This window comes from Gavialis gangeticus, unplaced genomic scaffold (assembly GCF_001723915.1).
Source record: "Gavialis gangeticus isolate Ggan-Ray unplaced genomic scaffold, GavGan_comp1, whole genome shotgun sequence".
Lineage (NCBI taxonomy): Eukaryota > Metazoa > Chordata > Crocodylia > Gavialidae > Gavialis > Gavialis gangeticus.
In genome coordinates, this window is record NW_017729032.1 from 60,269,361 (window position 1) to 60,284,097 (window position 14,737).

Below are 14,737 nucleotides of genomic sequence, written 5' to 3' on the forward strand. Positions count from 1 at the left end.
CCCTGTTTGTATGGGACCAGGAAATTCAGGTAAGAAGTGGGGGCCAAGCAGGGGAGGACTGCAGGCATTGCCCAGTCCTTGAGGCCTGGCCAGGCAGGGGAGGACTGCAGGGATCGTCCTAGTCCTTGAGGCCTGGCCAGCTCCCGCTGCATCCCATGGTCTGGCCAGGCAGCTGGGAGCCATGTAGTGCAGAGTGGCCAGCAGGCAGGCGGGAAAGTGGGAGAGGGCGGGGGGAGTAGAAGCAAGAGGAAGCGGCCCTCCCCCTCCTGCTGCCAATGCCCCCATGCTGCACCTGCTCAGAGTCTGTGTGGGGCTGCCTGTGTCTGCTCTCCATTGCCACTGCTGCCCCACAGGGCAGTGGTGACATGGGGGAGAGGCAGGACAGCCCTGCGCAGGCTGCAAGCGGCTGCACCAGGAAGCGCCGGCCACGGGGAGAGGGAGCGGCAGTTTTTCTCCTGCAGTGAGCACCAGTCTGTTTCCTACTGCCGATGCTTAGCTGAGATGGGCAGTGCAGGGCATACAGGCTAGGGGCTGTGCACTCATCCTTGTCTGTACCCTGGGGCTGGGGCAGGGGCCCTGGGAGTGAGGAGGAGCCAGCGGCAGCCAGATGGGAGCATGGGGTCCATGCTGGTATCCTGCCGGCAGGGCCCAGAGCAGGGCGGTAGGAGCACAGGGTTCCGGCCGGCAGAGGCTCTATGGAGCTGAGTCAGCTCCCTCCTCTCCCTGCTGGTGCAGCCCAGCCCAGCTCCACAGCCCATGCCACATACTCCTACCGCCCCGCTCCCATACCCACATCCATTCCCCCACACAGATATCCCCACAAACCCCACACCCACCCACCCATACCCCACAACACTCCACACAATATACAAGAGTAAGACTGCGTTCTGAGCTTTTATGCAATCACTTCTGCATATACAGCATGAATGCACACAAATCAGGACAAAAATCTTTTTAAAATTAAATTAAAATACATTATTATGGGTGTTTTGATTTTTAGTATGTAATTTTTTTGTTTTTCCCCTAAGATGGCAAATCCTCTTCCCCAAAGAGTACTTCCAGGGGCAAGGGGAGGGACTTCCAGTGGCAGAAGTCAGAGGTTACGGGCAGGACTTCTAGTCCCAAGATGGCAACCAGGGGGTGGGGCACCTACCCATGTGGACTTTGATAGCTTGCCAGAACTTGGTAAGCAGCCCTCTGCCTGAAATAAGTGCCCACCCCTGAATCTAAATGTTTTTGACACAAAGATTGCAACCAGAAAATATGTTTAGGTTTTTTGATTTTACATTTTTAGTATTGGAGAGATTATTATTGGTTAGTGTGTCTAGAATAGTTTTATCTGAAAAAATGTGTCAACTCTTGTATTCTAATGAATCGTGAGTGATATCCCCATAAGGAGGATATAAGTTCTCACACTGTACTGTTGTGGTGACTTGGAAATTTAGGGATTTTTTGTTTGTTTTTCTTTTTTAATGTTCCTGGTGGTCTAATTCCAACCTCCCCACCTTCACTTTCAAATACTCTATTTCCCTTACACGAAGCCAACCACACAGTTATGACTTATACTTTTGAAAACACTCATTTTTCTCCTTCGTACAATTTTCAGAGTTTTAAGCAGTGCTATACAAACCAGAAGTCTGTTGCATTCTCAGGAAAAACCCTCATTTTCCTGCATCTCATACATATAATCGGAATCAGATAAGCAAAGGCCTGAGCAAAATGAGAAGGGCAAGAGTTAGGAAACGAACCTGCAGATTTTTGGTTTTATATTTTTGGTTTTTTTCTGGTTAACCTTAGATAACAGAAACCTTGCACCACTGACAGCTCACTTCTGGGAATTGCATTCGTTACAGTGCAACTGAAATAAATACTTCATTTGGGTGCCCTTCTTTTTCCCAACAGAATAAAATCAAATCTGAAAACTTTGCATTTTCTTTATGTGTAGCTTGATCATGAAAGCACATTTCCCATCTTATTTTTGAAGTTTTTTCTTCACCCCTTTCCCTCCTCTCCTTGCTAGTGATTAAGCCCTATTGGGAGTTTGATCCATTGTTGCAGAGATGAAAAGAATCCAAATACTGTTTTCCTTCCTCATAATGAATGTTTATAATAAAGTAATAGTAAATACTCTATTACATACAATAGATGTTACTGAATTTTTGTGTGTGAAGGATCAGGTCAGTTATGTTAGATTCTACTGAGAGCAAGAAGGAAAACAGAATTTTCTGTTCCTCTTACCAATAAAATTTTCAGTAGTATATTACCATTTTCAAAACCAATGAGAAAAGCAATATCATAAGACTTAGCTGTTGTATTTGTGGTTTTCTATTATATCATTGCTTGCTTGAAAAAAATAAGCTTATTTGGTTTGTGGTCTTCTATACTTTTCAGTGAGGAGCTGCTGTTCCTGTTCTGTCAATAATCAGCATACCTGGTCTCTGGTGCTTTTAATAAGTTACCTTTTGCAAGTTTTTAAACGTATTTCAACATACATGTTCACTCGACTCATCAAATAACATATTTTATTTATTTGTTACTACCGTACAGAGGCACTCTGCACACTTACATTTAGGTGTTAAAATATAATTGATTGTGTAGAAATTTAAGTTGCTCTCAGTGTGCTTACTCTGCAACAGAGAAAAATAAAGCAAATAATAATTTATAATCAAGATGAATAAAACTTTTGTTATTTATTCCTTCAACTTTGGGTAGCGGTAAGTGAACATAAAGGGAGTCTGGTTAAAGTGGAATCAGGGCCTGTTAGGGAAAAATACTTGATACCTTTTATATGAGAAAATGTATTTTTTTTAATATCAGCCAGTGTTATATGAAGCAAACATGATAGTAGTTTTCAAATATTTGAAAGGCTGCCAGAAACAAGAGAAGAAAAATTGTCCTCCTTTGCCACAGAGTAGGAAAAGAAACTATGAATTCAAATTACTACCAAGCAGATTTATATTTTATTGAAACTCAGGGGAAAAAATCCTTACTGAGAGTAGCATGACAAAGGAACAAACTGCATAGGGAGGTTGTGGAGTCTCCATCTGTGGAGGCTGTCAAGAATAACCTGGATAGACATCTCTCTGAGATGTGTTTATAAATAGCTTATTCTGAATCTGGGCAGGGCATAGGACTTAAGGTCCCTTCCGATTCTGTGGTTCTAATAAATGCTGTGACTTCTATATTTCATTTTTCGATTGCACTCTTTTCCTGTGGCAGAAGCAATGTCATCTTGAATGAGATTTTTAGTGGTAACACAAATGAGAAAGTTTGGAGTCCCTGCATGTGTTGATGTAACATTAGATAGTGCAAAAAAAAAAAGGGTACCTGGTGTTAGTCTCTTTAAATTAGGTTAATCTAAATTTTAAGAACAGAATGGCTCTTTTGACTTTTTGTATTTCAATTACAGATACACTCTGGATGAGTTTGGAACAGCTAGAAGAAGTTCAGTAGTCCGTGGTTTTATAGATGCTCTTACCAGAGGAGGTCCTGGTGGTACTCCCCGACCTATTGAGATGCACTCCCATGATCCATTGAGGTACAACTGTAGTGAAACTGTATATTGCTCAATCTTTTTTTTGTCATTTGTACAAAAAAACCCTTAATCCATGGTAACAATTTTTGTTCTAACTTAGATATGTAGGAGATATGTTGGCCTGGCTGCACCAAGCTACAGCTTCTGAAAAAGAACATCTGGAAGCTTTGTTAAAACTTGTAACAGCTCAAGGTATTATTTAGATTTTTAAAGGCTACATTGTTAATCTATGGAAGCTGAAGTTGGAATTATCAACTTGTCTGAAAAGTACAATTAAACTCTTGGAATGTTGGTTCTTTTGCTGTGGTTAGGTCATATTTTAGATGACTTAGAAGACTGCAACCAACATGTTTCTAAAGCAGAAACTCATTAATCAGAAGGAATATTTCAAAGGCTTTGTGCCTATCACATTAATGTTGCACTTCAGAAGGGGCCCTTTCTTGCTAGTCTTCAGAACTCAGGTGCAGGTCTCCAAAGTGTGCCTGTAAAAATGCCATGGTACATTTCCCTGTTGGTGTGTTGGGGATTTTGAAGTCATATTTGTTTGCTCTAGTAGTAAAAAGTGTTTTCTAGGTGGGGGGGCATGTGCCGCTGGATCTGCATGAGGCGAGCAGGCTGCCACAGTGGGCTGGGGTTGGGGTTGGGGCTGGGGCTGTGCCAGGCTCTTCGGCAGGGGCATTGGGCCGGGCTCCACTCAGGGTGGGTGATGGTGGTACTGGGAGTGGGGCAGTCTGCCTGAGAATGTAGAATTTAGGAATTGAAAGTTCTCTATTTCATATCTGAGTCTCCCAGTGAATCAGGACACTTGCTATGAACATCTGAGAGGCTCCCTAAAATTCTTTATCTCTAGGAGAAAAGGATTACAAAATCATCAATAAGATGGTTTATGTTAGGGACCTATAAGTTGAAGCTGCTTTTCATAGTTTCATAGATGTAGGGTCGGAAGGGACCTAAGTAGATCATCAAGTTCGTCCCCATGCCCTGGGCAGAAATGAATACTGGGCTCATATGACCCCTGGTAGGTTTGAGCTCATATGACCCCAGCTAGGTAATTATCAGGCCTCCTCTTAAAGACCCCCAAGGTAGGAGCCAGCACCACTTCCCTTGGAAGTTGGTTCCAGATCCTAGCCGCCCTGACTGTGAAGTAGTGCCTCCTGATGTCCAGCCTGAACCTACTCTCAAACGACTTATGGCCGTTATTCCTTGTTACTCTGGGACGTGCTTGGGGAAACAGGGTCTCTCCCATTCCCCACTGGTCCCCCCGGTAAGTTTATAGATGGCCACCAGGTCCCCTCTCAGCCTTCTCTTGTGAAGGCTGGATAGGTTTAGGTCCTGCAGCCTCTCCTCATAGGGTCTGCCCTGCTGTCCCTGGATCATGCGAGTGGCCCTCCTCTGGACCCTCTTGATGCTGGCCACATCCCTCCTAAAGTGCAACGCCCAGAACTGGATGCAGTACTCCAACTGTGGCCTGACCAGTGTCACACAGAGGGGGAGGATCACCTCCTTGGCCCTGCTCGGGATGTATCTGTGGATGCATGACAAGGTGCGGTTAGCTTTACTGACTGCGTCCTCACATTAGCGACCCATGTCATTTTGGAATCAATAATGACTCCAAGGTCCCTTTCTGTCACTGTGCTTACAAGAAGGGAGTTCCCCAGTCTATAGGTATGCTGCTGGTTCTTACTGCCCAAGTGCAGTACCCTGGACTTGTCAGCATTGAATCCCATCCTATTCTCATTTGCCCACCCCTGTAACCTGTCCAGGTCCAGTTGTATCCTGTCCCTCCCTTCTAGCATGCATACCTCACCCTAAATCTTGGTGTCGTCAGCGAATTTGAACAGGGTGCTTTTCACCCCCTCATCCAAGTAGCTAATAAAAAAATCGAACAGTGAGCCCTAGTGGCCCACATCCCTCCAGGTCTAATATGACCTGTCCACCACCACTCTCTGGGTGCAGCCCCTCAGCCAATTTGTGACCCATCTGACTGTGTAGGCATCAATGCCACAGTCGCCTAGCTTTTTAATGAGAATGGGGTGGGAGACAGTGTCAAAGGCCTTCCTGAAGTCCAGAAAAACTACATCTACCACGACACCTGCATCCAATGGTTTTGTGACCTGATCGTAGAAGGCAATCAGGTTGGTCTGACAGGACCTGCCCCTAATGAATCCATGCTAGTGGCCCCTGAGCATCATCCCCCCTGCTGGTCCTTCACAGATGTGCTCCTTGGTAATCTTCTCAAAGAGCTTCCCCAGGATCGAAGTAAGACTAATGGCCCTATAGTTGCCCGGGTCCTCCCTCCTCCCTTTTTTGAAAATGGGGACCACACTGACCTTCTTCCAGTCTTCTGGCACCTAGCCAGAGCACCACAAGTGATCGTAAAGCCATGCCAGGGAGCCTGCGATAACTCCTGCTAATTCCCTCAGCACCTTGGGGTGGAGAGCATCTGGACCTGATTTGAACACGTCCAGCACCTCCAGAAGTTCCCTAACTTGGTCCTCCCTGACCCTAGGCCTGGCGGAGTCTCTCCTGAGTCCGTCCTGAATCTCGGTTGGGGGAGATGTCCTGGTCCCTGCACAAAAAAATGGAGACAAAGAATTTGTTAAAAAGGTCTGCTTTTTCCTCTGGTGCAACCACCAGATTTCCAAGCGTATCCTGCAGGGGCCCCATGTTACCCGGTGCCTTCTTCATACTCCCTATGTATTTAAAAAGTCTTTTTGTTGTCCTTGATCCTTGATGCTAACCCTAGTTCCGTATCTGCCTTAGCTTTCCTAACAGCCCCCCTACAGACCTGAGTGATGGAGGTATACTCCTCTTTGGTGATAGCCCCTCCCTTCAACTGGGTGTATGCCTCCTTTTTGGCTGAATGCCTTTGGTGAGCCAGGGGGGCTTTTGAGCACTATTGCCCCTTTTGATCCTCATTGGGACTGTCACCCTTTTGCTCAGAGGATCGTCTCGTTAAGGAATGACCACTTGTCTTGGACACCCAGTTCCCCTACCCTCTAGGACCCCAGTGCCCCTCCTACAAATCTCAACTCATTGAAATTGACCCACTTAAAGTCAAGGGCTACTGCCTTGCTGCCGGCCGTTGATACCCTGTGCTGGATGGTGAATTCCAGCAGGCGATGATCACTGTCTCCCAGGTGGTCAAGAACCTGGACTCCCTTCACCAGGTCATTGCTTGTGGCCACCAGGGCATTCCCCCTGGTGGGACTGTGCACCTCCTGGGTTACGTGGAGGTCCTGTATCTTAGCAAGGAACGTTCGTGAACAGTCAGACCTGGCTGACTGCTCCTCCCAGCAGATGTCTGGGTAATTTAGATCACCTATAATGACTACATCCCTTGACTTAACTGCCTCTACGAGCTGACCTGAGAATTCGCAGTCCAGCTCTTCCTCTTGGTTGGGTGGTCTGGAGTAGACCCCACTGTTAAGTCCCTTTTCCCATGACCCCCCTGTATTCTGACCCAGAGCACTTCAGTCTGCCCCTCCTCTGACCCCATCCTGTTAGTTGATGTGTAATGCTCTTTGAGGTAGAGCGCCACACCCCTGCCTTTCCTCCCCCTTCTATCCTGTCTGTATAATCTGTATCCCCTAATGTTTACCACCGAGTCGTGGGATGAATCCCACTCTTAAGTGCCTGTTTCAGTTCGCACAGAAAGTAATTGGAAGATTTCAGTGAGAACTATATAAGGCTGTAAGCATTAGTTGTATTTTTAGCTAAGCAATTGTATATTTTGTGCAATGGTGCTACCTTGTGACCAGTGGGTATTTCACCTAAGATACTAAAAGTTTCTATGGACTTCTCTGGTGATGCGGTCTTCAAATGACTGGCATTATCACAACTCATTTCTAGCCTAAATCTGTATTAGAGAGAACACACACACACACACACACACACACACACACACGCACACACACACACACACACACACGCACACACACACACACACACACACGCACACACACACACACACACACACGCACACACACACACACACACACACGCACACACACACACACACACACACGCACACACACACACACACACACACGCACACACACACACACACACACACGCACACACACACACACACACACACGCACACACACACACACACACACACGCACACACACACACACACACACACGCACACACACACACACACACACACCCCCCCCCCCCCCCCCACCCCCCCCCACCCCCACACCCCCCCCCCCCCCCCCCCCCCCCCCCCCCCTTGTTGTGGTATCTATGTGTAAATTGAATGAATATTTACACTGTGGCTGTGACCTGATATGTACAAAAGAGAAGGAAAAAATATATCCATAATTGAATTGTTTATTGAAAAAATAGATTAATAATTATCTGAAGTTTTCCTTTGCGTTGCCAAAACAAAGCTACATGTCTAACCTGCTGTGGATCATGGAAAGATGTAGATCCTGTTCTGGTGGAGAAAAAATCTGCCCATTTATGGAAAAATGTAAAAAGTCATAGTAGATAACCCTAGTTTGTTAAAACCACGTAAGAACTTTGTAGTGTAGAATAAAACCCACCAGTAGTGCTGTTTAATTGTCTAAAGGCTGAGAGCAAATGTAGAGAAATTTTGAACCCCTAACATGATGGCCAGGAAAACACCATCTCATATCTCTTTCTCCTGTAGAATTCTACACAAAAACAGCAGGGACTTCACTTTCCTGCAGACTTTTGACCTGGAGGGGGAGAATTGGGGAAAAAAAATCTTTAAAGGAGATGCAGCAGGGATTGCATTCCATAAGGAACTGCACTGTAGGGCAGCATCCAGAATTAAGCATGAGCTAGATATGCTCCGTGGAAGGGCAGATAGAACCAGGATCAGAGATGGAACAGAGGACAGCCAGCAGCTGAAGAGGAATCAGGAAAGGTTTCAATTCCTGCCTGTTCCTCATATCTGCTTTCTTCCTCTGGGCAAGTCCCTTCCAAAATGCCATAACTTCAAACAAAATAAGTGGATATCTTATCATCCTTTGTGGCAAACTGATAATTGTAATAATTGTATTATTAATCATGTTGTCAAGTTTCTTTTTACTAAATAAAATGCAAAAATTATTAATACATATGCACCCAGAATATGACCGAGTCCTGGTGCACTGTGTAAACAACCAGTGTTTGAGATCTTTTTTTTTTGCAATTCAGATGTCAGCTTTAATTCAGTAAGAACATTTGTTTTTGTTGATCTCATCTTGATGCACTTGTTTTATATGTGTAAGGATTTGCTGGTTTCTTGATGAGCACTACAACATGAGTGCTCTTATCTGTAAACTCTGTTAAAAGGGATAATATGTCCTCTGGGTGCTTGTCTTTTAGGAACTAGCTGCTAGAAAAGGAGGTTGAAGCTCTTCATTCAGTATAGTTTCTTTGCTTTAGCTGCTCTCCATAAGTACCCTCTCATATATATCAATGTAAAATGGCATTGTGGCTGCCCTGATTGTGCCTTATATGGTTTCAGAGATTGTGTTTTGATCTGAAATAAGAATAGTAAAATATGGCTTAATGTCAACTGATTTTATCACATGGCTTAACCACACTCAGTTATAGTTCATCACGTGAATGTCATCTGAGGTTGAACTCGTGTTGACAGATTTTAAATTAGAGTTTGAGAATTACTGACCTCATTAATGTATTTTGAGACAGTAATAAATTGAGAACTGTAGACCATCTTCTGTTTATGACAGAATTGCGTACAATACACCAGTTAATTTCTGTTTAATGACAAAAGGGATAAGTTAGTGTTTTTATTTATATACTGCTTTGTTTTATAATGAAGGATGTATTTGCACTAGTCACTTGAACAAGTTACTGGTAAAACAAGAATTTTTTAGAGTTGTATAATATTGCAAGGAAGCAAGTGTGTGGATAATATATGGGGAGAGTAGGTGCAGAGGTATTTACTGTTGATGTAGACTCCTGCATTTCCAATTCTGACTTACCACAATGGGAGATGACACTGATCATTGGGCTGCTTGCAATGGCATTTGTTTTTGTCTTTGGTTTTCCTTAGCTCTGGTAATATGAACAGGCTTATGATGTATTCTCACTAGATCATTTATACTACTGTCTGTTTTAAAGAGCGTATAGTGTTTGTTCAGGAGCTTGTATTGTCAAATGTATATTCAAATATTTCTAAATTGCTTGAAGACTCAAAGCCAATAGAGACCAGTAGGCATTTTTGTCACAAGGATGCAGCAAATTTGTACGAAATATTTTTGGTGGAGTCAATGATACAAACACCCAGTGAGTCAAACACCCAATGATAAAACAAATGAGCAAATGTATAGAAGCAAAAGTTGGACATACATTTCTATAATAATTATTGTTTGTTTGCATTAACAATAGGTGTGGAAGAAAATATTCAAGAAGTAGTTGGGCATATCACAGAAGGTGTCTGCAGACCTTTAAAGGTGGAGTATTTTATATGTGTATGTGTGTGTGATACACATATCCAAACTCAATTGTGTACATTACAAACAGCAACTTTTCATACATCTCTTAATTATAGATAATTTATGTTGTAAAGAGTAAATGTATACATAATTTAAATATTAAGGGATTTTATGCATTAAAGATGTTATAGCACATGGATATAAGAACACCTTTCTCTCTGTATATGTGGTTCAGTGGCACTAAATTCTGAAGCATTTCTGACCCCCTCCAAAGGCAGTTAAATTCAAGGTTTAAATTTGTAATTACCTTTACAGTTAGTAAAGGTTAGTTATGGTGTTCTATTTCCTTCTAGAAAGGCAAAGAAAACTTTAACTGATTTTTATAGTAGTGTGTTTCTTACCTTTGAATACAAAATAATTTCAGGGGAAATACTAGATAAAGGGTATTTTAGTATTCATATTACTAATTAATGATATAACTGTGTAACATGAGGAAGTACTAAATTAATATTAGAAAATGTACTAAGGCATACTTATATATCACTTTAGAAGCTAACGTGTTTATAAAAACAAATGTGATGATATTTTAAGGAATTTTATTTGACCTGGTAGAGAACATTGGTCTGTTAAAAAAGGTTGTACTAGGAAATCATTTGGTAGATATAACCATTTGAGTATATTTCCAGATAATCATTTCAAGATATAGATGAAATGTGTCAATGTCCCCCAAGGATCACAAGGTAGGGTAAAAGAAATGCAAGAAAGCACTATGATCTCATTTCACAGTTTTCACTGTTTACCTGCTTAATGGCTAGCACCTATACAAGTCAAATTATCACCACTGGTTTCTAGAAAATATTTTATCAATATTATGTATTTGTCTGGTATGTTTGGACTATATTATATAGAATGTTCTTATTTTAATTTGAAAATGCTGTGCAATGTATAGAAGTAATCGGGTGAAATATTTTTTCTTATTAAGTAAATAGGAATTTTGCTACTGACTTCAGTAGAGCTATAGGATTTCACTACAGGTGACTTTTGCACATACAGCTTGGTATCTTATGAAATTAGTGTTGGTTTCTTCACTTCTATGTCTTTTGTACAAGGTAGAAATGGTTTTTAACTTTTTTTAGATTCAGAACACCTCTCAGAAAATGCCAGCTGTTAGCTTTCACTCATCTTTTGACTGCAGAAAAATAATAGAACAATGCTACTTTTGCAGAGAACTCAAAAAAATACTGTGGGACAGATCATTGGTGTCATTGTGTCTTTCTATTTGAAACCTCTGAGTTTATCTTGTGAATCATGTGCAAGTGTTTACACACCTAACAGTGCTAATATTTTATGGTGCTGTGGCACCCTGGCTGGGAATCACTACATTCTGATATCTAGTACCTGTGGAGACACCCTAAAAATCTTCAGTAGTATGAAAGGTTGCCACCCTTCCAAAACTTGCTAAGCTAAATAGAAAGCTGTGGATCATCCGATTGTATTATACTGCAAGTTATAATGGAGCTTGCACTTCAATCTTGTGAACCTTGTAAATTGTTGTCAGAGTTCCTGTACCTGTTGTTTCTCCTGGGGAAATTTTAAGTCCCAAACAAATAACACAGAATGACAGCAAATAACTGCAACCCATTTGCTGTAAGATGGAATTAAACATGGTCTGCAAGCCAGATCTGGCACATGGAAATGAGTCATCCAGTCTCTGTCACTGGTTGAGAATCACTGCCCTAATGACTTTAGAACAAAATGTTGTATATTTCTGTGTGTGACACCACAGTAAGCTATTATTTTGCTGGGGACCTGCAGTGGACATTTGTAAAATCTTCACTTCCAGTTAGCTTTATAATGAAACAGATATATTATACCACCACTCTAAGCATTTAAGTCTTACATGCTAGCATAACAGTTATTTAAGATGGTCTTTACTTCTGTGGTCACATCTGAATACGTGGAGAATAATATATGGCTTTCTTAATGCTTTAAATGTCCCCATAAGGATATCGCCAGCCTTTGAATTTCCTTATTTTTGAAGAAATGTTTTAATTATGTGTAAATAGGAATTGTCCCCATTTCTTCATGATAAAATCGTACTTAACATCATACAGACTACTATTTTCAAAGATGAGTACCTAAATTTAGACAGTGTCTGATCACTTGCAAGTACTTTTTTGCTTAAGTCGGAGTTGGGGGTACTTGCCATCACTGAAAATAAGACCACTTCTATTTAGATGTCTAAATATGAATGAATGTTGAATGAAGGTTGAAAATTTGACCTAAAATGATAAATACTTCTGTTGCATTGTAGATGAGAATGATATTAATCACACAATAGTTAAAGCTTCGTATTTAAAAGGTTTAGACATTTTACTCAAGACATATGAATATAGAGTTCATAGTATTTTATCTTTCCTCATACAACAAAAAATAATAATAATTAGCAAGGGGTGAGGGTCATGCATGTCAGCCTGCCTCTAGCAATACAGCCTATGCCTATTAGTAGCAGCAAGGTGTCCTGTTGTTCCTAAGAGACTGCTACTATTATAGGGAATGTCATAAAGTACAGAAAATGATCCCTGCAGACTCTTGTTGTTAAGAGGTTGTTGCACATTATCAGGTGTTACTGCAAACAAGTGCAAACTGTACAAGGAAAGATGTGGAGCTTGGGTTTTATTGTAGCAAAACAGCAAGGTTTAAATAAATGTTCTGTGATTTGCTTCCAAACATGATATTGGTGTCCAGCATAATTCTTAGAGGATGGGTTTCTAGGAAGCATCAGTGCTTGAGCCACCTCTGTTGTTTCTGCTTCTTTAATCACTTGTCACCTCCCATTTAACATTTTTGAGTCTCTGAATCTTTCAGAAAATCCATTCATCTTGTTATAGTCTCCTTTTTACTTTTTCCAGTTTCCTTTATTTTCATTTTTTTCCTATTCAACTACATTTTGGGGGGGTTTTCACATCCCTCCTACCTGTTTTCTTCCCCAACCTGTTAAGTGCCTTAGGCAGTTAATTCTCTTAATCTTTCTGCTTGATCATCTCAATGCAAAATGGGGAAATCTGTGTGTGTGCATGCATGTGTGTAGTGCGTATGGCAGTTGAGGATTAATTGAAGAATTTTGCTTCACAGGTGTAAGTGTTAAGTATTGCACTGCTTTTTTTGGTCTCTGCAAAGTAAAATGGATATGGAATGCATAAGCTTGGTTTAGTTCCCTTTGCAGCTGGCTCAACAGATAAAGTTAACTGACGTGCTATATTGAGTAGCAGACAAATAACTTGGAAGGGTGGGCAATGGGCAGCAATTTGTCAGTAAGTCCAGGACTTGCAGGAATGAGGGTGTAATAATCAGTGGTCCTTATTGCTTTATGAATACCTAAAGATTGACACCCTACTCTCACGAAAGCTTGTGCTAGACTAACTAAATTATAGATTTATATATATGGTGCAAATCTACCCTGCCTTCTGCTTGACTTCAGGCTAACACAGGTAACTATTCCTGCTGCTGGGACAGTCCTTTTATGATTGTTCAGACAGCATGTACCTACAGACGGCACATCAGCTGTGCAGGTGTTAAGGAAGTTAACCGTGTTGTTCTATTAATTCAATATCTCCTGGCCTAGTGAGCACGTTAATGATTTCATTGTATTAGTGTTCCAGGGATACAGGTGGTAGCTGTGTTGTTCTGCAGACAAAAGTAATCAGAACTCTTGGGGAGGTGGTATCTTTTATTAGACCAACTAAATAAAAGCAACTCCAACTTCTACCTGAGCCTGTTTTGCATAAAATGAACTTTTCCCAGCAAGAGATCGTATACCACCTTTCAACTCGCCTGTGAAATATGAATTTTCATTTCTACCTGGGAGAAATTTTACAGTCGTTGCACTCTCCTATAGCTGAGAAAGGTCATGTGTACCCAAAAACTTGCAAATAAAGAATTTTTTGCAACTATCTAGTTGGTCTAATAAAAGCTATCACCTTCCCAAGAGTTCTGATTACTTTTGTATTAGCGTTTTAAATATATCTGCTTACGTCCCAGTAGTTTCAGGATAAAGAATTGGTTACAGGTCGTTAACACAGAGATTAAATCAGGTCAATCTTAAAATGTCAATAGAATGCCTGATATTCTGGGTATTCAGAGTCTTTTCATGTTGCCAGTGATCCTCTGTTGTAGGTCATAGATTTTGCAGCTGTCCATGCTATTCAGAACTGAGTAGAATTCCAGCATGTGCTGGTGCTAATCCACAAAATGATTTCATTAGATTAACATTTTCAGCAACAAGCAAGTTTCATGCAAAACTCTATGGGAAATGGGATAGTTCTAAAGTAATGCACCTACTTGTTTTCTGCCCAACAGCTTCCAGCCAAGAAACTTTGATTTAAGAGAAATCATACAATTGAGGTGGAAAGTACAGTTTTTCATGCTTCTGAAATGTTATTTCTCAATGAATGCCACCTTTATTGTGTGTGTAAAATCAAAAAGACTGGCTTTCAGAATATGTTGAACTGAACATGTTGGATTCTTTTCGTTCCACAGGTCAGAATTGAGCAGGTGATTGTAGCTGAACCAGGAGCAGTTTTGTTGTACAAGATTTCTAATCTTCTCAAGTTTTACCATCATACCATCAGGTACACAAGATTACCAGTGATATTAAATATTGTACTTAGTTGAATCTAAGACAACTCTAAATTTAAGAGTTGGACCCCCCCAATATTTGAATATTGATCATTTAAAAAATAATTTTCCGTGTATAGAATCTAATTACGGGGGGGGGGGGGGG

At 41.4% G+C, this 14,737-nt stretch overlaps 1 protein-coding gene across 1 annotated transcript in view; it reads left to right on the top strand.

The window, feature by feature from the left end:
• COG6 (component of oligomeric golgi complex 6) overlaps positions 1-14,737 on the top strand; it is a gene marked incomplete at its 5' end in the record, with an annotated part of 105,574 nt that overhangs the window by 57,527 nt on the left and 33,310 nt on the right. The window contains 4 exons of the mRNA XM_019523803.1: positions 3,410-3,538; positions 3,636-3,727; positions 9,908-9,972; positions 14,494-14,585. Of these exons, the coding sequence (XP_019379348.1) occupies positions 3,410-3,538; positions 3,636-3,727; positions 9,908-9,972; positions 14,494-14,585 (378 nt within the window). The remainder of the gene's footprint in view (positions 1-3,409; positions 3,539-3,635; positions 3,728-9,907; positions 9,973-14,493; positions 14,586-14,737) is intronic.